Source organism: Dromiciops gliroides, chromosome 4, assembly GCF_019393635.1.
Source record: "Dromiciops gliroides isolate mDroGli1 chromosome 4, mDroGli1.pri, whole genome shotgun sequence".
In the NCBI taxonomy this organism is placed as follows: domain Eukaryota; kingdom Metazoa; phylum Chordata; class Mammalia; order Microbiotheria; family Microbiotheriidae; genus Dromiciops; species Dromiciops gliroides.
In genome coordinates, this window is record NC_057864.1 from 8,003,105 (window position 1) to 8,028,782 (window position 25,678).

A 25,678-nucleotide genomic window follows, 5' to 3' on the forward strand; every position below is an offset into this window, starting at 1 on the left:
TCACAGATATGTACAGAAAAAAAGAAGAGGCCACCAGTATTGGGGAACATTGAAAATGTCTGTTGTCTTTCCTTTCTTCCCCCTTATACATCTGTGATTTCACTGTTGAAGGGAATTCCTGCAGTAAGAAATCCCTCCATCAACACAGATGCACAATTTATCTGTAACTTGCAGCCTTGGAGAGCTGCCTGGGAGCATTAAATAGTTAAATGTCTTGCCCAGGGTCACTGCCTATGTGAGTCAGATGTGAGACTCAAGGGTCCAGGCTTATCCCTCTGCAATATGACCTGTTATTTCAAGTTAGACTCAGCTAAAACCTACCGTATGACTAGAACTCCTATGTAGACCAATGACTGCACTAAAATAGCATGTCTGTCCATCTTTCACTATAAAAAATCAATTCAAATATGTTTATCACCCTAAGCTCTTTGACATTTCTTTGCATTCCCTAGTAAATCACAGTATTCTGTATCAGAATAATTTGAAGAAACCTGAGCACAGGATATTTACAGTTATGTTTAAAAAAAGACAATGGATAAATGATGAGATAAATGCAGCAACTGTGTCTACCCTATGCCAATACCACAAAATGAAAGATGACCAAAAAATCAAACCAAAAAGATTTTATAGAAGTAGCAAGGTGAGGGATGAAAGGAGGAAGAGGTATGAGAGGTGGGAATCTGAGTGCCCTATTGGTATCCTTACCATGGTACCATGGTAGGGGAAAGCAAGGAAGGTGTTGCTGTAGAAAATCTATGGGAGAAAGAACATGGACAAGGTGGGACAAGAATGGGTGGGTTAGAGGGAACATTTGAATCCAAGAGGTCTTGGATTTTTTTCAATTATTGACATCAGGAATTCAATTCAATTGAACTCAGTCAACATTTATTAAGTTGCTGCTATGGAGGCAGCTAGGCGGCACAGTGGATAGAGCACCAGCCCTGGATTCAGGAGGACCTGAGTTCAAATCCAGCCTCAGAGACTTGACATTTACTAGCTGTGTGACCCTAGGCAAGTCACTTAACCCCAATTGCCTCACCAAAAAAAGAGGAGAAAAGTTGCTACTATGTGCCAGAACTACACCAGATGCATCTTCCCCCTTCTCTTGAGTAGCTCACATTTTCCTAGGTGGGACATAAGATATATGTGAAGTGCTCACGGCTTTTCAGTCATTTCTTTGTTTGTTTCTTTGGTGTTGGCAGAAGTGCTATTTGTGACCATTGCTGATGGAGATATCTTGAAATTTGATGTCCAAGTGTCATCAGAATTGGTTTGCCCTTCAGTGGGAACTTTTGGTTTTCTGGTTGAGTTCTTGTCAAATGCAGGGCTTCTCTCCATTTTTATCTTCTTAAGTGTCACTCCTCATAGATAATGTTGGGATCTAGCATGGTAAAGCCAAAGGTGATGGTTCCATTGTTGGTACTGAAAATAATAATTGGGACTCTGAATGCAATGGCGTAGGAAACTCCCAGATGAGGAAAATACCTCTACAAGTACAGATTGTCACCTTCTCTGAAATTTATAATTGTAGAGAGTAGCCTATAACATAAAAAGGTTATGGGACTTACCTGGTATCACCCAGCCAGCTTGCATCAGAGGTGGGACTCAAACCCAAATCTTTTTTTTAATCTAAGCTCATTTTTGTATCCATTATATCTAGGTGATGCAGTAGACAAAGTTCTGGACCTGAGTTTAAATCTTTCTTGAGTAGCTGTGTGATCCTGGAAAACTGAGCTCTCAACCTCAGTTTTCTCATCTGTAAAATGGGCATAATAATAGATCCTATGTCCCAGTGTTGTTGGGATGATGACTAAATATTTGTAAAGTGATTTGCAAGCTTTACAACACCATATAAATGCTGGTTGTTATTACTGTTGTACCAATTAACCCCTTTAAAGTTTGCAAAGCATTTTATATACATTATTTATATTGCTCCTCATGATAAACCTGTGAGATAGGTGCTATTATCAGCCCTAGCCAACCCTTATTCTGAGGAAACTGAGGCTGAGAGAAGATTGTTTAAGGTCACACAGTTGGTAAGTGTCACAATTTTAACCCAAGTCTTCCTAACTCCAAATTTAGGGTTCTAATGACTGCAGCACATTGTTGATGGCTCTAATTCATCCAAAAAGCATATTTGACAGGGTAAATGAACAGAAGTGTAAACGTTATTTTTGTCCTCTAGGGTAAACAATAGCAGACATCGCCTCAAACTAATTTTTAAATTGATGATATGAAACTAGCATAGGAAAAATAATAAGATACATTCAGTGGTGCAGGATGGGTTATGAGTTACTACAGGGAAGCACAGGTACTTGTTATTCTTTGCTAACGAGGCATTTAGCATGGTGGGGAGCACGGTCAAATTTTTGAGCCCCCTCCATTTTGATGTGCTCTGACAATTGTCAAGGTACTCTATCCTGAGTCCAGCTGTGTGGAAGAAGACAGACCATTCTGAAAAGCCTGTTGTTTTTCTTTCTGGTTTTATCTACAAATCCTCATGGGAAGACATGACTCAGCTAGACCTCACCACAAGCCACTGCAGGCTCATTTTCTCCTCTGATGCATTCTTTCATAAGCAATATTGCTTAGACACTTCTGCCATCTTTCCCCATAATGTCTTAGAGATGGGGCTGTGTTTCTTGCTGTTCTTTGCATGTGACATCACCTCCCAAATCTGGGTCTTTTCCAATGCCTAGAATGCTCTTTTTTCTTCCCACTGCCTCCTTATTTCCACACCTTCCTTCATGACTCAGCTCAAAGCCTGCCTTCTGTGGGAGGTCTTCCCTAATCCTAGTGCCTTCCTTTTCCTCCACTCTCTATGTGTCCTGGATGTGTGGATGTGTGGAGTTGTTTCCTCATTAAACCATGAGCTCCTTGAGAATATGCACTGGGGATTTTTGCCTTTCTTTGTATTGCTAGTACATTGTCCCGTGCTCTGGTGCCTAACAGGTGCTTAATGAATGCTTTTTATTTGACTGTGTTTTAACATAGTGTGACTCTTGGCATTGTGGATGAAATGCTGAACTTTTAGTCAGGAAGACTTGGATTTGAAGCCTGCTTCTGATGTATGAAGAATCCACTTACTTTCTTATAGCATCAGTTTCCTCATCTGTAAAAATGGGGATAATGATTAGTATCATTCCCAAATGGGGATAATTACAACATCTTATAGAGTTGTTGGAAAGCTCACGAGATAATATACACAAACCACTTTGCAAGCCTTAAAATGCACTTCATATACTAGTTATTACTCCACTGTACTTGTGGTTTAATTAATGTGAACTTTCTAGTGATGGGAATCCACAATCCACTCATGACTGCCTACTCTCTGGGAATTTCATCCATGTCCTCCCATATATTCAACACACAGAGTCTACCCAATATACCAGCAGCCTCCCTCCTCCTCTCCTGACACCATGAAGATACCAATAGAATAGGTGGGTCTCCCTTACTCTCTTTATGAATCTAGCCTACCCTTTTTCTTAATCATACATTCCTTTGATGGCATCCTTTATCTGGCTTCTACTACACAATTCTTGTTTGGAATGTGCTAGAGTCTATTGGAGTTTGCCATGTTCTCCTCCATTACCTTTTTTTTTTTTTAGTGAGGCAATTGGGGTTAAGTGACTTGCCCAGGGTCACACAGCTAGTAAGTGTTAAGTGTCTGAGGCCAGATTTGAACTCAGGTACTCCTGACTCCAGGGCCGGTGCTCTATCCACTGCCCCACTTAGCTGCCCCTCCTCCATTACCTTTTGAGGGTTCTCAACTTCAATCCTTCAGAGGCTATCATATTCCAGGACCAGCAGTCATGCATTATAGGGAGAACATTTGTTATAAAAGATGAACCTTTGTTTTGGGGAGAAGCTTGGGGTCACTGAAAGAATTGTGTAATGTCTCAAATACCAGTCAGCCCACTCTCTTCCATTTCATTTCTGGGCCCAGCTCATTATGCATTTGCAGTGTCTATCTAAGATTTATATCATGATGGGTGAGGTCTACAGACTGTTTATCCTAGGCAACTCCACAGTCTAGACAATGGGCATTCTTCATCCACTTAGTTTTTGAGTGATTAGGGGATTTCTTCAATGTTTTGGTACTTGATACAGTCATACACAATGTCATCTGGGAAAAGAACCATCTGGAACACCTCAGTATCTATAGCAGAGGTTTGTAATTTGGGGTCAATAAATAGATTTCAAGGGGGATATTTCTTGAACTTGTTAAGAAAAATATTTTGATTTTTGCTAATCTCTAATTGAAATCTGGCATTCCCTCTAATTTTTAATTAAAATGTACGTTATTCTGAGAAGGAATCAGACTACCAAAGGGGTCCATGACACATAAAAAGGTTAAGCACTTTTGGTCTTTGGAGAACCCTGGTTAGAAAGACCTGAGTTTAAATCCAGCCTCAGCTACATATTGTGTGACCCTGGCCAAGTCATTTAAACCCTATTTGCCTTTGCTTCCTCATTTGTACAGGGTGGGCCAAAAGTTACAATGTTTTAATAACTTTTTGAAAATTATTTTTTCTTTATTCTTTACCATTTATGAGATTTGATTTTCCACACATAATGTAAATTAATTTCCCATTTATACTGTATATGATGCTATAGTATTAAAATTTTAAAACAAAAAATAAAGGAATTATTAAATATTGAAATGCCTTCATGACTTTTGGCCACCTTGTATAATGATGATCATAATAACACCTACATCCCAGAGTTATTGTAACAATCAAATGAGATAATATTTGTAAAATCCTTAGCACAGGGCCTGACGCATATTAGGTGCTACATAAATGTTGGCTATTGTTGTTGTTGTCACTATTATTCCTCTTCCATTTGGACTCTGTCTTGGATCTTCTCCATGACAGCAGTGATGTTTGGGGGGCCAATGTGTCTTTGCTTTATACTTTACTTGACAATGATCAGAGAATCATTAAGCCAGTATATTTCTGTTGTTATAGCTTTCAAGGAATCTTTTATAATTGTGACATCTGCATGGGAAACATCTTGAGGAAATGTTTTATAAAGATAGTGACAAAAATCAATAAACATGAACATTTCTTCCTACAAAGGAGAACAGAAAAAGGGGATTGCATATGACACCATGAGTTTCTATTATATCCAAGTTCTTTTCTTTTTTAAGTGTACTCTAATAAACAACACAGTAGGAACAATACTGCCCTCTTTGGGTCTCCTGAAGATCCTTCTTTTCTCTGGTTATTGCTGTTGCTGTTGTTTTTAATGCTTTCTAAGCCATCTTTCCTTTCCTTTCCTCCTTTTTTGTTGGGTGGGAGCATCATTATTATTGTTACCTTTCACAGTGCTCCTGTCCAATGGAAGATGTCTTGAATGTGACTTTGGGTTGCTCTGGGGATTATTTCTTATTTTTCCTCTATGTGTCAGCACTAAATCTCTCCAGTCTTTATTATTTAGAATGCAAGGAACAGAATGGAAGCAGAATGATGCTTCCAGAAAGATCTCAGAGCACACAGCTGCAGGCCACCCTGTGAATGTCAAATCAGTGACTTCCAGATAATAGTGTGGAAAGTCTTATCAGAATTCCAAATGGGATGTTCATTGCGTGCTTATCTGCCTATGGTTGTTTCTCTCTGTAGTGTCTTCTTTTCTTGAGGACATAAGAGACAGGACAGAAGATTTTTAAATGAAGGGAACACCAGAGATAATTTGGTCCAACACCCTTGATTTTAAAGAAGAGGAAAATGACTCACCCAAGGTCATTTAGGTTGTAAGTGGCAGAGTCGAGATTCAAACTCAGAGTCTTTGATTCCCAATCTGGCACAGCATGACTCCCATGTTGAGAACCACGAACCAGGACTTTGGAGCCTTGAAGTAGGATATCAGTTAGAAACTGGTTGAAAGAAGTGCCTCATGTGTGCTGTGGGCAGGAGCTTGCCCAACGCCATATTCATACACACATGTACACACACACACACACACACACATATCCACCACTGACCTATTTTAAAACAGAATTATCACTTGATTGCCTGGATCTGTGGCTGACACAGCTCAAGATCAGGGCTCTTCTAATCAGTGATGGCAAAGGGGGAGATACAAACCCTTTTCATTACTGGCTTGGTTTCTTCTCTTATGTGTTGTTTCCACCCAGTACAGTGTGAGCTCAATGAGTCTGCTCACATCTTCATCACTTAACGGCGTTTAGCACATACAGAATGCTTAATGAATGCTTTTGTGTTTATTCATTTGTTCTTCATTCACATTTTTTGTTTCACTGATGCTTTCTTGTTTTAATAATAGTAATTTCTATCTATACTTTCCCTTTTCTTTTAAACTCTCCCTTATAACAAACAACTAACCGGGGACCCACCAACAGAATGACCACAGCGGCAAAGATATGCCACATTTAGTAGCTGGAATCCTCCGTCTCTCTATTTATCTCTGGCATCAAGAAGGACTATTATAATAAATCATAATTCAGCTGCCTTTGAGTAGGATGTGTGTTTGTGTGGTGGGGGGTGGGGGCAGAGCACATCATCCTGCCCATTATTTGTGGTGTTCCCTTAGTGGCTCTTCATCAGTTCATTCAAGTCTTCCCATGTTTTTCTGAATTCTCCTATTTGTTACTTCTTACAATGTAAAGCATATGGAATACATCAATATGCCCCAATTTGTTTAGCCTTTTCTGATTCATGGACACCCACTTTCTTTCCCATCTTTTGCTACCACAATACAAGAACCTTTTTTCTGCATTTGAGCTCTATGGGGTATATGTCCAGGGCTGAGATTGCTGGGTCAGTCTTTGAGCAGTCAACAATCACCTTTTTCATGTGATTCTAAATTGTTTAACCAAACATCTGAACCAATTCACAGCTCCACCAATGGTGTATTTCAGCTTTTCCCCTTGCCACCTTTCCTCCACTCATGAAGTTCATTAAGGCCTTCATTTGTATTTTTAATGAAAATGTCAACATTCAGCTAAAGGGAAGCATCAAGAAATTATAACTATTGCCATCATTAATCATTTATGATTTTAATTTCACTACTATTAGATCTCCAAGATCATAGATTTAGAATCAGGAGAGACCCTAGAGGACATCTGACCCAGCTACCTCTATGTACAGAAGAGGAAACTGAGTCTTGGAGAGGCCCAGGGTCACTTAGGTATTGTCTGAAGATTTAAACTCAGTTCTCCCTGACTCTAAGTGGAGCACTATACCCATTATGCCACACTGCCTCACTCATATCCACCTAATTATCCCTACTCACATGCCCACCAACGTAATTTATGACCTTATCATTTTTCCTTTTGAGGAGAATCCAACTTCTTCCCTTTAGATTAAAGTTAGAGGACCAAGCTTTGAATCTTGGCTTTTTCACTTGCTGTCTGGGTAACCTCAGTCAAGTTACCTGACCTTTCTAAGCTTCAGTTTCTGCATCTCTAAAATGGATGTGTTAGAGTAAATGTTCTCTTTGGTCAACTTAGCTTGAAATCTATGATCTTGTGACCAATGAATGGACCTTTTAGGGACAAGGAAATGTTTCTATCAGACATTTCATTTTTAAACCTTTTTCAAATGAAGCTTATAATTATTATTAGGGGTTATTATTAACATTGCTTAGCATAGATCAAAATCATTGTACAGCCTCAGGTTACTGACTTGTATCCTTCATGATTGAAAGGCTAGGATGGTATCTGGAATGCTAAGAATGGCAGACAAAATGGGAGAGGGGAAAAGGCACAATCACTGAATTGTGAGGCTGGATGATATCATAGGAACACTGATACTAGAATCAGAGGAATAGGGTTGGAATGGTTCCTCAGATGCCTCCTACCCATGTGACTTTGGGCAAATCACTTCTCCCAGACAGTTTCCTTATCTGTAAAATGTGGGGGTTGGACTAGAAGTCCTCTGTGGTTGCTAGCAACTGGAGATCTATGACCCTAAGCCCTATCTTTCAGTTCAACTGAAAGTAAAACTCATTTTCTAGATCGGGGATTCTTGAGCTTTTTGTATCATGGATTCCTTTGGTGTGTCTAGTGAAGGCTATGGACCCCTTTTCAGAAAAAAAAAGTTCATTTTTGGTTTTATTTGGTTTTAATTCACAATTGAAAGAAATGGTAGATTTTAGTTAGGGGATAGTGAAAATAAAGACGTATTTTTCCCATTGATGTTCTCAAACCCCTTGAAATCTATCCATGGACCTCTGGGAGTCTGTGGGTCTTAATAGCTCCTAACACTTTTGAGTATTGGGGTAATGAGTCCCACTCTTGACTTGATAGCACCCCAGTATGTCTCCAGTCTTGGAGGGTAGCAATGTGTGTGTTGGAAGAGAAATTTTTCATTTTCCTAAAGTTTTAAACTAAGATGACTTTTGTAATTTCACTTTAAAATTTTGGTGTTATATTCAGATTCAGCAGGCTTTCCACTAGTTCTTGCTTCAGTCTTCTCAGTGTTTTTGAAGACAGTGGGGAATCAGGAGACCTGTATCCTTGTTGTTTGAGTATGTTCTGTCTCCCCAAGGTGATTATCAGCTTTCAGAATGCAAGAACTAAATATCGCCAGAGAGCTCAGTCAGAGACATTTTGAACTTAAGGATAATGGGGTCCAACCATGAACACTCTGTGTCTTCTGTCCAAGGCTATTTATTCATCTACCTGAATCAATTAGGCCAATTGTTTATAAAACATACCCCCAAATATAAGAGGGGTTTTTTGTTTGTTTTTTGGGGGGGGCTTGGGGTTTGTTTTGTTTTGTTTTGTTTTAGTGAGGCAATTGGGGTTAAGTGACTTGCCCAGGGTCACACAGCTAGTAAGTGTTAATTGTCTGAGGCCGGATTTGAACTCAGGTCCTCCTGACTCCAGGGCCGGTGCTCTATCCACTGCACCACCTAGCTGCCCCCAAGAGGGGTTTTTTTAATGGGGCAATGAGGGTTAAGTGGCTTGTCCAGGGTCACACAGCTAGTAAGTGTCAAGTGTCTGAAGCTGAATTTGAACTCAGGTCCTCCTGAATCCAAGGCCTGCATTTTATCCCTTGCCACCTAGCTGCCCCCAAGAGGATTTTAAAGATCCCAGTTGCACCAACCTCCTCCTCTGGTAGCCTCCCTTAAGAACATGAAAATGACTTCTTTTAGATAATCTGGGATACCAGATCTCTCTGGAACTTTCATCATTTCAGTCCTGGTTGTTAAGAAAATGGTAGCTAACATTTATATAGGGATGCTTTGAGGTTTGCAAAGTCCTTTACACATATGAAATTATCTCATTCAGTCCTCATAACAATCCTGTTAGGTAGTTGTTATTATCCATTGTATAGATGAAGAAACTGAGGCAAATATAGCGTAAGGATCTTGTTCAGGATTACAAAGCTAGTTAGTGTCTGAAGTGAGATTTGAACTCGCATCTTTCTGGTTCTGAGTCCATCTTATAATCTACTAGTCACCCCACTGCCTCAGGAAATGTTATTTTATTATTCAACAGAATGTCAGCTACTTGAGGGAAGAGAACCTTCCCCGCTCCCCACCCCAGCTATCTTCAGCAACTATAGAAGTAACTGTGCCTCGTCAGAGAGAGCTCTTCATTTTTTTTCCTTCAATGGGGGGGGGGGGAGGAAAAGGGCACCAGGACTTGGAATTTCCTCAGTATAGAGACCTCCCTATGACACAATTCTTTCCACAGATGTAGGTTGGCAACTTTCCCACCATTTAGAATCTTAGAGAGTTGATAGAAGTGATGAGAGATGAAAGCACTTGCCTAGATCTGCTCTGACATGGGACCTGAACTCAGGGCTTCTCCATTTCAGGGACCTCTACCTGCATCTTATGCCAAGCTGCTTCTAAGGAACAATGGTTGTTGAATAAAACTCTCAAAAGATAAAGTCTGGACGTGGGATTTCACTGAGGAAGGAAACTGCCCAGACCACCGAGGGTCAGTCTGCATGTAGCAGAGGCAGACTCGGAACCCAGATCTCCCTGGCTTCAAGACCTGCTCTATCCACTATGCTATAGTTTGGGCCTCTGAATTATTGTGATTATTTCATCATACCCCATCTCCCACTTCGTTTTTTGTTGTTTTTTCTGTTTGTTTGTTTGTTTTGTTTTGTTTTAGTCAGGCAATTGGGGTTAAGTGACTTGCCCAGGGTCACACAGCTAGCTAGTGAGTGTTAAGTGTCTGAGGTCCGATTTGAACTCAGGTACTCCTGACTCCAGGGCCGGTGCTCTATCCACCTCGCCACCTAGCTGCGCCTCATCTCCTACTTCTGAGCTTTTGTCCAGGCTGTGTCCTGGAGTGCATTCCTCATCTCTGTCTCTTAGAATCCACAGCTTTATTCAAGGCTAAACTCACATGCTACCTTTCCTGTTCTATCTGGGGATTAGTATTTTCTCCCTCATCAGAATGTATTTTATTCATTAATCTGTGTGAATGTCATAACCAGTAAAGTGTAAACTCCTTGAGAACAGGGACTTTGGCGCACAGTAGGCATTTCCTGAATGTTAATAGAATTGGATTAACCAGCTAGGACTCTCCCGGCTGAGCTCTTCAGAGTCCAGGAGGCTGTTCTGTTTAATGCTTGTCTGCGGCTAGGCTCTAGATCTGTTCATTCTGACTGGACACCGTTCACAGGACTGTGTTTTGAGAAAAATCAATGTGTGGCGGCCTCAAGTCTGCCCCCCTCTCCCCAAAGTGCTGATTGGGTCCAGCTGACAGTGGGCTTGCCCAGAATGAAAAAGTCCATGTGTCCAGAGTGGGGACAGTAAATCCTCACCACACCTGGATGCCTCTTGGACAGGTTCATGACAGCATTGGAGGGAGAGGAACAAGCTCCGCCTCCTGGCAGTGGGTGGTCATCCAGAACGCCAGCCTGGGCTGGGGCTCCAAGGCAAGCACAGACTTTGTCATGATTTGCATACACTGGGCACAGCTCGGCCTTATTTTGTTTCCTTCTTGCACCTCTTTTCCCATTTGAGAGACCAAATAAGGAGCAGGTTTAGGGAGAAAGTGGAACCCAGGGAGTACATGTGCTTCCGACTTCCATAGGGGGTGAATACAGGAAGGATTCCTCCCTCTAGGATGCAGAGCCTTCTCCCTCATGGATTCCCTAGTGTTTCTTAAGGCATGCACACCTTGGGCACCATGGGAGGCCTGTTCTGATCTACCCCAGTTATCACGAGTCTCTCCCTTTAGAAATGACTTTGGATTCCTTTCTCTGCACTTGGTGTACATGCTGTATCCTGCAATAGGATGGAAGCTGGTTGAGGGCAGGGACTGTTTTCATCTTTGTTTTTGTTCATCTCTGCCATGCCCAGGGCTTTGCTTGGCACGTAGAAGATGCCCAGTGAATATTTACTGGATAGAATTCAGTTCCTTTCATTGACTGTCATATGAAGGCCTTTCATCATCTTTGCTTCCCCCCTCTGGAACCTCCACCGGATCAGTGTCTTTTAATGCTATGGTTCCCATTGGCTCAGAGCTTGAAGAATTAACTTTCTTCTCACTCTGGAAAATCAGGGGGGTATTTGCCCACCCCTATTCTCAACACATTGTTCCAGTTTTCTGGGATTAAAAAAATCAATGGCTATGACCTAGTCACTTCTCCCTGTCCTTTCAGGATCTTGGCCTATAGTAGATCCCAGCCTTGATGGCTTCCACTAATTAAGCAATCTGTAAAAACTATTGGGGAGGAAGGAAATGAGGAGGAAGGATTTTCCCTCTAGAAGGTTCTAGCTGTGAGCTCTCATGGACCAAGTTTGGACCCCAGGGAGACAGTCAGGCTTTCCTCACATTCTCTGGTTCATTTTGTCTCCTGGAACCATGTGTGTGTGTGTGTGTGTGTGTGTGTGTGTGTGTGTGTGTGTGTGTGTGTGTGTGTGTGTGTGATCTCTTTAAGATTAGTCCTGGCTCATATATATGGTCTTCCCAAAAGAGATTAACATGGTTACTTCTAGAAAGGTTTTCAATACACAAAGTAGATCACATATAAAAAAGTTATTTTTCTCTACCAGATCAATGTTTAAAAACATAAACACACACACACACACACACACACACACACACACCTACCTCATTAATGTGCTTTGACAAACACTTAAAGCATGAAATAGAAACTCCTAACTCCTATTCCATTCTCTTAGAAGGTTGATACTTAAGATATGGGACACTTAGTGGAGCTTTCCTGATGAAAATCCAAGGAAGAGTCTCAAAACGTCTTGAAGTGCTTTTCAGACAGGAAAAAAGATAAAGTAAAAGCATTATTTATTATTATTACCCTCTTAAGCTTATTGAGTGAGCTTCAATTCCTGCCCCCAGGCCGGCCCTTTCTGGTTCAAATCTCTCCCACATCCTCCCCACTACCCCCACGACGCAAGAAACCACTAAGAGTGCCCTTCAGCAAGGTCCCAGGCACACAGGATGTGGCCTGATCATGGAGCCACAGGAAGGGCCTGTGCTTGTGGTCAGGCTCATCCCCCTGTTACAAATCATTCGATAAACATTTATTAAATTCCTGCTATGTGCTAGGCACTGTGCTGGAAATCGAGGATATAGAGACCCCAAAGTTAGCAGTTTCTGACCTCAAGAATTTTGGATTCTAGTGGGGGAAGCTTTGGCTACATAGCTAAGAATCTATGGATCGGTCTATCAATCTATCTAAGTATCTATTAATCTAAGCATCTATTGATCAATCTAAATATCTCTCAATCTCTCTCTCTATCATCTATCTATCATCTTTATCTACCTACCAATCCATCTATCTCTCAATCTATCTAAATATCTATTGATTTAAGCATTTATTGATCAATCTAAATATCTCTCTATCATCTCTATCTACCTACCTATCCATCTATCTCTCTATCGTCTATCTCTCTATCTATCTGTCTGTCTACCTCCCTCCTTACCCTCTCCCTCCCTACCTCCCTCTCTACAATCATTTGGGGGTCAGAGGGGAGATAGCAGCAGCAGGAGGTATCAGAGAATGACAGAATCAATGGTGACACTTTGGTACTTTCTTAATGTTTCCTCATTGGTTGTAGGTTTCACTTCCCTGTTCATCATTTTTGTTTGATCCAGCTTCAGAGGCCTCTCTGAAGACAGTAATGAAGAGATAATCTATGTAGTTGCCATTTCATATTTCTCTCCATCCACCCACACATTTAACTCCTCCCCCTTCTTGGATCTTGCTCTTCTCCCCAGCATTGCTGCCCCGCCCCACCTCTGTTTTGTCCTTTCATTTACTACCACCTCTGGGCTTCAGTCTTCATGACTGGCACAGGCACCTCACTCTTTGATCGTCACCCACTTGACCTTGCTTTCATTATCCCTGAAATTCACTCTAACATAGGAGCAGATTCAGAGCTGATGGACCCTTAGAGGCAACCTGGTCCAGCCCCTGTAAGTTAACAGTTGAAAACCCTGAGGCCTTGTGAGGCTAAGTGACTTGAAAGGTCAAACAGATAGTGAGAAACCAAGAGGGAATTTGACTCTTGCTCCTCTGACTACAAAAACCGAACAGCTGTCCACTGCACCACACTGCCTCAGACCTGTTTCCTCTTTGCTTCATATTCTCAAATGGTGACTTTGAAGTTGGCTCCATCAGACAGTCTTAGGCAGGGTCCAACTTTGCAGCAAAGTGCCAACTCAGAGGGACAGGGAGATGGCAGGTCTCCAGATGCCATTTCCAAGTCCTCCTTCCCTGTTGCTAAGAAGGCGAGAGAGGCAAGGAAGACGTGTGTGCCTGGTGCTGATTTGTCCGGCCATTTCCCTTCAGCAGAGTACCTCTTGTACCTCCTGTTTTCTAGAAATCTGATCAGCTCTCATTAGAACAGTGCAGGACATTTTGCTCAGAACACACAGCATCCGCAAAGCCAGAACCAAATAGTTATCTCTTAATATAACAGGGGTAAGAAACCCCTGACTCTAAGTATGACTACAGAAGCCTGAAGTACCATTGGGAGCCACTCCCAGCTAGAGTTTCCCCAATTTTCTTTTGACTCACTAGGTATGAATTAAAGCTGTCTCCTAAGTGAAGCTACTCTACAGGCAGTCTCCTGCCTTGGCCTGAGATCAAAATATTATGAAGTTAAATGTATGCACTGCAGGCATTCTTAACTGCGGGTCTGTAGGCTGGTTTGCTTAAAAAATATTTGGACAACTGCAGTCCAATAGGATTGGTTTCCTTTGCAATTTTGTGTATTTTATGCATTTAAAAATATTCATTGGGAGAGGGGCTTCCGAGGCTTTCCCAGCCTGAGGGTCCAAGAGGGGCCAGGACCTACAAGGGGGTCAGAACCCCTGTTGTACAATGAGGGGAGAGCTGAAGGTTAGTGGACAGAGCACTCCCTGGCCCTGGGCTTGGAGGACCTGAGTTCAAAACCTACTTCTTAAGCCTTTGTCTCTGTCCTCTAGGGCAGTTCATTTCACATTCCTGGCCTTGGTTTCCCAATCTGTAAAATGAGGGGTTGGAATGGGTGGTCTCGAAGTTACTTTCTTAAATAACAATGACAACAACCACAACACACTGAAGCTTTTAAAAATGTTGACAAGTGTTTCATCCTCACAACAATCTTGGAAGGCAGGTGCTGTTGGTTTTTGTTAAATAAAATGGGGGAGGATTTTAAATTTTTTACACCACCAGGACATCTCTCAGTATTCCTCCTCCTTCCCCATCCCAGGGAGTCATCCCATATAACAAAGAATATATTTTTACCCATGTCACTTTATTTAAAAAAAATAATAATAATATTGTATTTTTTCCCAATTACAAGTAAAACAATTTTAAGCAGTTGTTATTTTATTTAAAGTTTTGAGTTCCATATTCTAACTTTCCTTCCCTACCCCTCTCTCCTCCCCAAGACAGTAAGCAATCTGATACAGAAAAAGAATACTTTTCAAAGAAAGAAAGGCAAAGAGAAAAATCAGCAACACATTGAAAAGATCAGTTTCACATGAGATGCCTTCATTGACTTTTGTCATTTCCCGATACTCCCTGTAGTGCCTCAGATGCCTCCTCTCTTGCCCCCAAATTCCATATTGTTCCACATGCATGGACCTCCCACCTCTGCAAGTGAGTGGAAGGGGCAGGTGTCCTTCATTTCTTCTCCTTGGAGTCCTGTTGGTTCCTTGTCATTGTGAAGCATTCACTCCTGTTTATTTTGTGTCCATTTCCTCGTACAATGTTGCCGATATGGCTTTCTTGGTTCTACTTACTTCATTCTATGTCAGATTGTGTACATTTTCCCAGGCTTCTCTGTATCCATCATATTCATCATTTCTTACAGAACATTAATATCTCATGATATTTATGTGCCACAATTTGTTTACCCATTTCCCAATATATGGGCACAGATTTTGTTTCTGCTTCTTTGGTAGCTTCCTATCTTAACTAATTTTCTTTGCTGATGCACATTAAGCTGTTCCTGTGCTGCTGAAGGGCTGTAGGTGCCATCAGCACACTCTAAATTTGCTACCCTGGGCCAAGGCCCTGGTCCTCCACCCACCCCAGTGATAGCTCTTTGTACAGGTTGGTATTTTGCTTTTTGGAACCAACCAAGAGTTTTATCTGATTTACCCAGTTCAGTGAGTCATTGCCAGGGTAAGTGCTAGAAGGATAAATTCTCTTTTCTGTGGCAATGTCCTGACAATTGGCATTTAGTCAATTCAGCCTCGTGATCCCCTCAGTCATCCAAATGAAGGCCATGCATCTGACAGGGCCCATGTGAATGAGAGCCTGCCCCTTCCCAAGAAAAGCAGGAAGAAAAGTCATGTTTGTCCTAAGGTCAGAATCAAAAAAGACTTAGGAAACTCCACTGACTGCTTTGCAAACAGGCAAAGTAAATGCTTAGCCTTTTGGGGGAGAGTGGGGACCGTGGAAGAGGGAAGGTGATAAAACTAGATCTCTCACTTCATTTTTGGAGAATTCCCAGTGAGGAAACTCTCAATGTTAATTCCCGTCGTCCCTTTAGCTGAGATTTAGGGACTCAGAGAGTTGCCCGGGGCACTGAGCAGTTAAATGACTTGCCTGGAACCAATGGAAGGATTTGGCCACAGGTCTTCCTGACTCTGTTCTCTATTCCACACTACCTTCTCAATGACCCTTCCCCCATCCTCCACCAATAACCAGGGAAATTCCAGGCTCTCATATTTACTAGCTGTCTGACCTTGGGAAACTTGGCTAGCCTCCCCAAGCTTCCATTTCCTCACCTGTAAAGCTCCTTGGAAGAGCAACTTCACAAGATTTTTGTGAAGAGAACACTTGGCAAACCCCTCAAAACTATGTAAATGCAAATAGTTGTTTCTTTTGAGAGACCATGAACCCTAGTGGGTGGAGTCCTGGACTTGGAGAACATGTGGCACAGTGGAGAGAACATTGAATGTAATGCCGCAGGATCTGGGTTCAATCATACTGCTGACTGTTACTAACCTTGGAGCAAGGGGAAGATCTGGGTTCAAATCTTGACTGAAACATATATTAGCTGTGTGATTCTGGCCAAATATTTAATCCCTCCGGGAGACAGTTGGACTCTAAGGTCATGAATTCAAAATTCTGCCTCAGTCATTTTCAAGGTGAATGATGATGAGCAACAGGGCTTAACACCTGCATCCCCAAATCGATTTAGATTCTGCTTTGTGTGATGTTGAATACATTGACTCTGAGTCTATTCTTCAAGGTAGACTTTCAAGGCCTCTGTGTAAATGGATCAGTAAAGAATTTTTCAAATTTCTGTTTGCCAAACAACAAAGAAAGCTTTTATTATTAAAACATAAGACTACAATACTCAAATACATCAGTGATGTCTTCAAGATGGAGGTTCTTTCCAAGGATGCAGCTTTCAGCCTATTCTTGTCTGTGAAACCCTCCTGCACATTCTCCCATAATTACACTAAAAGAGTGCACCCACCATGCTGGAGAGCTTCTCCAATTTTCTTGGCCTTACTCTCAGGTTAGCAGAGGAGCCTCTGGACCCCTTGCTGTTACAAACGGCCAGCCTGTCTCCTTTCTCCATCAGACATTTCTTTGATGTACTTTCTTGGTCATATGTTTCTTCAACTAAATTACAGAAAATAGTGCCAGGGGTTATTTTCCAGGCACTGAAATGAGGATATCTGATAACCAATCCTCTGCTGGCTTCATGAGCTACATTAGCTCATGAGACAGACAGAGTCAGCCATGAATACAAACCTGGTCAGATTCGGTTCATGAGCTTGTCTGATTACTTTTATTTTTTCTTTTGTATCTTTGAGGAGAGTAAACTCAGCATGAATAATATTCCCTAAGTGTCTTTTAAATTATTACCAAGCCTATTTGATGTTTAAAAAAAACCAAAAAGGCATTCAGAGGAGAAAAGAAGTGATTTAGAAGATACAAAGAGGAGTGAGGCGGAATAAAATTAGGGAAAAGCTCCAAGATTACTTTCTCTAATTTACAAGACTATTTCAAGGAGTGAATGAGGGTTGGTGTGGCCCAGTGGAAAGCACTGGCTTGGGATTCAGGAAGTCCTGGCTGTGTGACCTTGGATAAGTCACTCAAGCTCTCAACAGTGCCAGAGAAAGAAAGCTCTCAAACTCCAAGTGACACAGGAGTCGCTTCAGTATCAATAGAAGCAGTTTTCAATTGAGGAGTTCCCTACATGGGAGAAATCATAAGACTGTACAAAAATGTTTGGAAAAATGATCTGATGATAGAGGAAAGACATAAGGTCTTTCTGCACTCCTACCCACCCCCCCCATCATCTTATAATTGTTTGGTATTTCCTTAAAAGTGCACATGAAGTTTCTCCCCTTTCGAATATCAGCTCTTGGGGGCAGGGGCCATTTTGGTCCCCACCCCCACCCCATTATACCTGGCATACAATAGGGAAGGAAGGAAACAAGCATTTATCAAGCACCTTCTATTTGCCAAATACGGTGCCAACTGCTTTGTCTTAATCCTCACAACAGTCCTGGGAAGAACGATTATTATCTCCATTTTACAGATGAAGAAACTGAGGCAGGCAGAAGGTAGTGTCTGAGGCTGGATTGGAACTCAGGTCTTCCTGACCCCAAGTCCAGCACCCTCTCTATCCACCCAGTGCCCCCCTGGCGGCCATCTTGTCCCCCTTCCCCTCATTTTACAGATAAAAGTTGCCTCTTGAATAAGGAAAGAGGCCATTTTAGAACAAATTATAGGGAGAAAAGGTTGCATTGGGCTTCTCCTTTCCCCTTCTGGGCATCATACCCTGAGCTGTCATCTGGATCTCTCCATAAAAACTCCCTGGGTGACCTTTTCAATGCCTGGAGACCTCCCTTCAGGTCAAGGACTCTTATGCTGAGCATCTTGATAGTTTTATTTCTCTACAATTGACATCTTTTTTTGTAATTTTCTGTGTGTTCTATTATGCTTTACAAGTTTCATGCTGAGAAGTCCATAGTTATTAGCCAGGAAACATTGATGAAGTGCCTACTATGTGCCATGCACTGTGCTATGCACAAATTCAAAAGAAAGACAATCTCTCCTCTCAATGCACTTTCTGATCTGATGTGGGAAGGAAGATGAGAAATGTTGGGATAAGGGAGAAGGTACCAGCCTGGGGCTGAGGGGCAGGGAGGAGAGGGGGTAAGGAGCTCAGTCAGAGAAGTCCCAGAGCAGTTCAGGCAGGTGAGAAATGACATGGTTTGATCTGAGCTCTCCCTTGAAATGGAGCTCAGAGTTCTTGGCCCCGTCCTCCAATCAGAGAGGCTCTGGAGTCCCAAGGCTGATGGGATCTTATAGGCTCCAAGGTGTCCAAGACACAGAAGAGGTTCAGAGCCCCTGCTCCAGGTCTTTCCATGTCTCCATCATGTCAGGCTGTTGTTCATCCTCGATCTTGCTCTGCCTCCATGAGTGACTCCTCTCCGTGTTCACGCACGTCCGTTTCTTTATTGTCATTCTCGGTTGCTGCAGCTCACCTTTAAAAATACCTTATGCTAATGCATTTTATTTCTACATCATTATAATTTCTGGAAAAGAACATCATCTCCCCTTATCCCACCCCTCATGCTTTCCAGATTGAGCCATCCCTTGTAACAAGGGGAAAACAACTGAGCAAAGACAGGGCTGTCCCTGACAATGTATGAGACATTTCGTCCTCATAGTCCTCCGCCTCTCTGAGAGGCAAAGACATGGCTCATGTATTCTCCATGACCCCACTGGCTTTCCATGTACACAGAGTCCGGCTGCCTTTTGGGGGTCTTCACATCCCATTGTTGTCGTCACTGGCCCCATTGTTCTCTTGGTTCTCCATCTTTCACTCTCCCTTGGCTCATGCAAACCTTCTCATGCTTCCTGAATTCCACAGGTTGGCCATTTCTTGCTCAGTGGACAGTAATATTCTGTTGCTCTCAGATACCATAGTTTTGTTTCTAGTTTTTAGTCTTTTCATCCATTAAAGGGTGTTCACATTGCTTCCTTTTTACCATAAAGAATGATATATATGCATATAGCATATGTTTCTGTCTTTGAGTCAGTCAGTCAAAAAGCATTTATGAAATGCCTACTGTGTGCCAGGCACTTGGCCAGGAGCTATGCATACAAAAAAAGTCCAATACCACTCCTTCCTTTTAAGGCTTAATAGAGGAGACAAGAGGCAAACAACTACCTACAATATGGGTGGAACAAATTGGAAATAACCCCAGAGAGTAAGAATCAGCATTAAGGGGGATAAAGAAGGAGGAAGAAAAGTCCCAGCATGGGGGACAATTGGGCAAAATGCATGGAGTCAGGAGATGGTGGGTATTGTGTGAGTTTCCTGGAGTCTAAATCCAATAAGGGGTTATGGGGTGAAAGGGTGGAAGTTGAGTCACTTTTCTCACATAATTCCAAATTAAAATACAGAAGGGTTGGAACAATTCATACAGCCACCAGCAGCAGTTTAGTATGTCTGACTTTCCAATTCCTTTATAGCATTGTTGCTTCCTGGAATTTATTTATTTATTTTTGGGCGGTCACATGCACTGATTTGTAGGTGAAACCTCAGGGTTGTTTTAATGTTTCTACTTGTGGAAGAAAAACACTCTATCCTTGTATTTCCGCCAAATCTGTGAGAAGCATATTTTTATTAAAGTACCTTCTCCTTGGATGGAAATTCTGACTTTTTCCCTCAAGCAGTTTTCAACTCACATTTTATAATAATTGTGACACAAAAGATGAAATTCCGCAAAAAATGGTAAACAAAGCATATAGTCTCTGTTTGGGTTTTAAGAATCATTAAACAAAGAGATCAGGCTTAAAACATCAGTGCACACAGCTTTGGAGAAGACATTTTCCTGAAACGAATTATTCCCACGAGCACTTCCTGTTTTGGGTTGGTCAGCAGTAAAGAAAAGGAACCCCTCCCTGTTTTTAGATGATAAAAAGATATTCACCTCTTAATTTGGACACTATAAATTCTATTTAATCATCTGGCTGCTCCCTCTGCCTTCTTTGGGTAAAATAAGTACTCTCTAGTTTGATTAAAAGTATCAGATGCCAATGCCTCAGTCAAGCAGTCATCCAACAGACATGATTAGGTTTTTAAAAATTATGGAAAAAAAGATTGTCTGTATCCTGTCACATTTTTCAGATGAGAGCTCTTTGATGAGTCAAGAAAAGAATAGCATAACTGGCTAACCACACCTGCTGGGGCTTTAACAATAGTTAAAGTAATATCAGGATGGGGAAAGTGATGGTAGACCAGTGGACTAGCCCAGTGGTAAAGGACTCCAGGCTTAAAGACAATCCCTCTGAGAATGAATGAGAAAGTTTCTCTCCCTTTCTTTCCTCCCCCCTCTCCACTGATAATTCAGCAGGGAGAAGACACCAGTTTGAGACAAAGCATCCATGGGGAAGTAGAGACAGACACATTGAGGACAAACATAGATGAACATGGACCCAGACAGATACAGGATGGCTACTTGGAGGAAGAATCAGCTTCAAGGGGTTTCCTTTGTGCTAGTGAGACACGCAGGCTATGGATTCTACAAAGGCACCAGTCCTCAGAGGTCAGCAGAGAACGACCCTGAAGGGAAACTTCATGACGACTCTATAAGTGGGGAAAGGACTTCCAGGATCTGTGAGGAAGCCCTTTGTCACATGCATTCTCTACCTCAACACCTTTGTACTTTGAGAACACTCTCCCCAAGGACATTGTGTGGGCAAGGGCACAGAGAGGCATGTTTTTTTAATGACTGGGTACACCTTCTCAGTAAATACATTTTCAAAAAACGAATTCTATCTGACTGACTGTCTGTGGGAAGCACATTGATGGGGGTTTGTGAGTATAGAAACTCAGACATTCAGGGCAGGGATCCTGAGAATAGTTGTCAGCTGCCCTTTGGATCCACCAAAATGGATCGAAATTGGAGCAGCTACAGAGTGGGTGCTCAATAACAGCTGAGATTTCGACGCATGCTTGAACATCTGTTTTTTAAATTGCCTTTTCTATTGTGAGCTTAATAACCCACAATAAGCATGAAGATTTCAATATATAAAGAAGATAAAAAAGATTTTATCATTGAATTTCTGTTCTGTACAGTTTATTTTTGTTTGTTTTTGCAGGGCAATTGGGGTTAAGTGACTTGCCCAGGGTCACACAGCTAGTAAGTGTCAAGTGTCTGAGGCCGAATTTGAACTCAGATCCTCTTGAATCCAGGGCCGGTGCTCTATTCACTGCACCACCTAACTGCCCCCCCCAGTTTATTTTTTAAAGTATCCATATAGCCTGATAACAGTGGAATGGAGATCTGAGCTGCAGGACACGAAGGTACTAAGATCAGCATGAATGAGAAGGGCTCACAGGTGGGGCAGAGGGAGGGCTTGTGGCCTAAGGAGGAATGAATGGGCCCGGGCTGGAGATGCTCACATGTTGCTTCATAGTGGGATCGGGCCTGTGAGTAGCCCCCACGTTGCCATTTTGAGTGAGATAGGGAGATCCAGTCATTATACACACATACAAACACACTTTGATTATATGTATATAAACACACACACACACACATATATATACATACATATAGGTATGTAGCGATATATACATACACACACATATATATTTAGAAATATTTAACAAGATGTAACAAAACTGCTCTATTTGTATCCCTTTCTGTATTTTTGTTCTCTTCTCTGCATTAAAATTTTTTTATTTATGCTTGTGTGTGTATGCATGTGTGCATCTGTTTAAATTTTCCTCTGAAAACTGTTCATTCATACCCATATGCATTGGGGAAAGGCTTTCTTGGTGTTATCTCTTTGTGTAAATTCTCTACATATATTAGAGATCAGATTTTTAACAATATGTGATGCAGAACTTTTTCACACTCTAGTTTCTCTTGTTCATGCGAACCATCAATTTCATGTAAGCATAATTATCTATTTGGCCTTTTAGAATCTTTTTTTTGGTTAGGTTTCTCCCTGCCAAAGTTGTGAAAGGGACTTTCTTCTAGTCTTCAGTCGTTGTGATTTTAATTATATGATCTAGTATATTTGGGTTGCATGACCATTTAGAGCTTTATTATAATACAAAGTCTCAGATCTTGGTCTAAATCTAATTTCTGCTACTGTTCTCCCAGAAGTATGTAGGCTTAGATTTAGAGTTACAAGAGACCTCAGAGCCCTTTTGGTTCAACCCATTCATTCAATTTACAGATGAGAACACTGAGGCTCCTAAAATGTCCCACAGGGAATGATCCTTAAAGTTTGGATTCAAAACCAGGTCCTCTGAAATGCTCAGTGGTCCTTCCCCTATACCATGCTGCCTTTCTCTCTCATCAAAGCCAGTTCTTTTCCCAGTAATACACTCATGGGTTTGTCAGACACTGAGCTATTTATTTTTTCTATTGTTTCTTTTCTTGCTTATCTAGTCTCTTCTGTTGATCTTCTGTGTTTGTTGTTGGGTTTTTTGTTTGTTTGTTTAGTGAGGCAATTGGGGTTTAGTGACTTGCCCAGGGTCACACAGCTAGTAAGTGTTAAGTGTCTGAGGCCGGATCTGAACTCAGGTACTCCTGAATCCAGGGCCAGTCTTCTATCCACTGAGCAACCTAGCTGCCCGTGTTTGTCGTTTTGTAAGTGGTACTAAATGGTTTTGATGAGTAATGCTTCATAGCTGGGAGTCTCCTAAAGCAATAACCTCCTGATCTGTACTTTCCCCTGATTATTTCTCTGGATATTCTAGGTCTTTCTGCAGCCTCTCTCTGTTCTTCTTGCATGTTGTCATCTTTGGGGTTGTCTGTACTTTTCCTTTTCTTGACATCATTCTGATGTCAGAATATTGGTATTAGAAGGATGGACCTTTGCAGGCCAAATAGCTATGGATCATGGAAGGCATTAGGGAATGCCCCACACACAATCCAGCTGTCTCTTATTCTGCTTTGTTCCTAGCTTGTTACCCACCCATGGTGCCAAGATAGAAGTACTGATGGGCTAATTCTTTATCGCAGAGTTAGATTTGAACCGTTTGTCTTCAGAAGGAAGGACCAGGACCCATGATTGGTACCTGTAAACAAGACTGATGGAAGGATAACCTCCTTGACAATTCAAATGATCTCGAAGCTGGAATAGGAGGGAAGGAGCTTCCCTATCCTGGAGATGCCCACGCAAAGACTGGGTGATCACTTGCCTCATATATTATTGATTCTTTTTTTGTGAGGCAATTGGGGTTAAGTGATTTGCCCAGGGTCACACAGCTAGTAAGTGTTAAGTGTCTGAGGCCACATTTGAACTCAGGTCTTCCTGACTCCAGGGCTGGTGCTGTATCCACTGTGCTACCTGGCTGCCTCTTGCCTCATATATTATGATGGGGATTCATTTTTGGTATGGCTTGGGTGAAATGGACCCTTCCAACTCTGAAATTCTATTAAACCCAATCAACTGCTCATGCAATTGTATATCATGGTCTATGAATGTTATTCATCTACTTGTGTTGGCCTAGGTTGGTTTCTAAGCAAATCTCTTTTGAATGGCCAAGAACTAATTGAGAATGATGGGGCTCAATGGAAGAAGAGAGTAATGTTTGAATAGGAGCATCTGGAAGGCTTTACTATCTCTAGGGAATCCTTCTTTCATTTGTACTTTCTGCATGACAGCCTCCATGACACTAACAGGTCTTCAAGAACCTGTCTCATGTCTTGTTTGATGCTGACCATTAGAGGAGCTTCATATATGTATATGAACAATCTTGAATGGTAACTGAATGTCCCATGAAAAGTTTCTTGTCACCCAGGTACAGGATGACACCAACACCAATTCTTTTATGTTTCCTCAAGGAGAAAAGATGGGCTGGCTTTCTATCTGGCTCCAATGTTTATTCGTTGGTTTCATTTATGATGTGACTATCAGTACAGATGTGGTTTGGTGTCCCCAGTGGCATATCAACTTGTTAGCCCTCAGACAAAGGTTTCACATTTAGAAACTTAACAGGTAAATGAATCTTTGTAGAATCATTAAGAATTGCCATGCTCTTTCTCCTTTTCTACTGTTATTATAGAACCAAAATGGGGCACATAGGACATAAGACCATCTCGTATGTTCATCACTTTCATGGGTCTCCATGAATTTCCCAAATTTCATCATCTAAATGGGCAGTCTAATGGCAATGAGGCATGATCTCTTAAGTTAGTGGTCCTCAAAGAGGAGTCACACTCTGTCATTGAAGAATGTACACAGCTTGGATTCTTTTGGAATGGCCTTGGGGAACCCACAGGCAAATGCAGTGTGATGATAAGGCAACTGAGCAAGCCTTTTGTGGAAGCAGCCATATCCTGGGTAATCAATCACTCTATGGAACCTCTTGCCCTAAGAGGTGTTAAAGGTCTGTGTACATATCTTTTTGCTCAATTGATAAGTACCTATTATGTGCCAAACATTGTTTCAGGCACTGAGAACAAAGTTAAAAAATAATAGTCCCACACTTCAAGGAAATTACATTGTACTGGGGGTGTCAACATTTTCTAAGTGCTGAATTTGGAACCAGAGGACCTGAGTTTGAATCTTACCTCTGCCTCTTACTACCTGTAGGTCTTTGGACAAATCTCTTTACTGTTGTGCCTCAGTTTCCTCATCTATATAATGAGAGAGTTGGACTAGATGACCTTTAAGGTCCCTTCCAATTCTGTGATGCTATCAGAGAGGGGCAGGCAGAGAAGTAGCCATCATAGCTGGGAAGGGCGAAGGGATGGGGCCAACGTTCTGCTCATCCTTTCTTCATACCGGCTCTCATCTCCATAGTTTGCAATCTCTTTCCCATCCCCACCTGGAGAATCCTGTTCTGACTCTAATGAAGGAACTGACAAAAGAGGATTGGAAAACATATTCCTACATTGAAAGGGTTTCAGTAGAAACTTGTTCTGACTCCCTTCTATTCACATTCAAGGGCACACAAATGGAGAAGTGACCTATGCAGCTTTGGCTGCATCAATCAGCAAGAGTGACCGTCATCTCCACTGGAGAGGCTCATGGTGTGGTGATAAAAGTGGTGGCTTGGGGTCCAGAGAACTGGGTTCAAATTCTGGCTGCTGACACTTTTCTAGCAGGAAACTCTTTGCAAGTCACGCAATTATAACAATTGGGATTTATTAGCCAATTACAAAGTGTATTATTATCTCAGCTGAATCTCTCAGTACCACATTGAGGGAGGTACTGTGGACATCATTATCTCCATTTTACAGATAAGGAAAAACTTGGGGTCTGAGAACCGAATTTATTTGCCT

At 41.7% G+C, this 25,678-nt stretch overlaps 1 protein-coding gene and 1 long non-coding RNA gene across 5 annotated transcripts in view; one reads left to right on the forward strand and one right to left on the reverse strand.

Annotated features, from left to right (window-relative positions):
- PTGER3 (prostaglandin E receptor 3) overlaps positions 1 to 25,678 on the forward strand; it is a 315,782-nt gene that overhangs the window by 53,039 nt on the left and 237,065 nt on the right. The window contains exon 3 of one of the 4 annotated variants that reach the window (XM_044003605.1): positions 20,786 to 20,977. The exons of the other annotated variants lie outside the window; for them this stretch is intronic. Coding sequence (XP_043859540.1) covers positions 20,786 to 20,977 — 192 coding nt within the window. The remainder of the gene's footprint in view (positions 1 to 20,785; positions 20,978 to 25,678) is intronic. 4 annotated transcript variants of the gene reach the window in all.
- LOC122755289 lies at positions 2,016 to 12,178 on the reverse strand. Its single transcript, XR_006356385.1, has 3 exons — positions 12,050 to 12,178; positions 5,739 to 5,853; positions 2,016 to 3,112 (listed from the first exon to the last, which is right to left on the reverse strand). It is a non-coding gene; the product is annotated as an uncharacterized LOC122755289 (long non-coding RNA).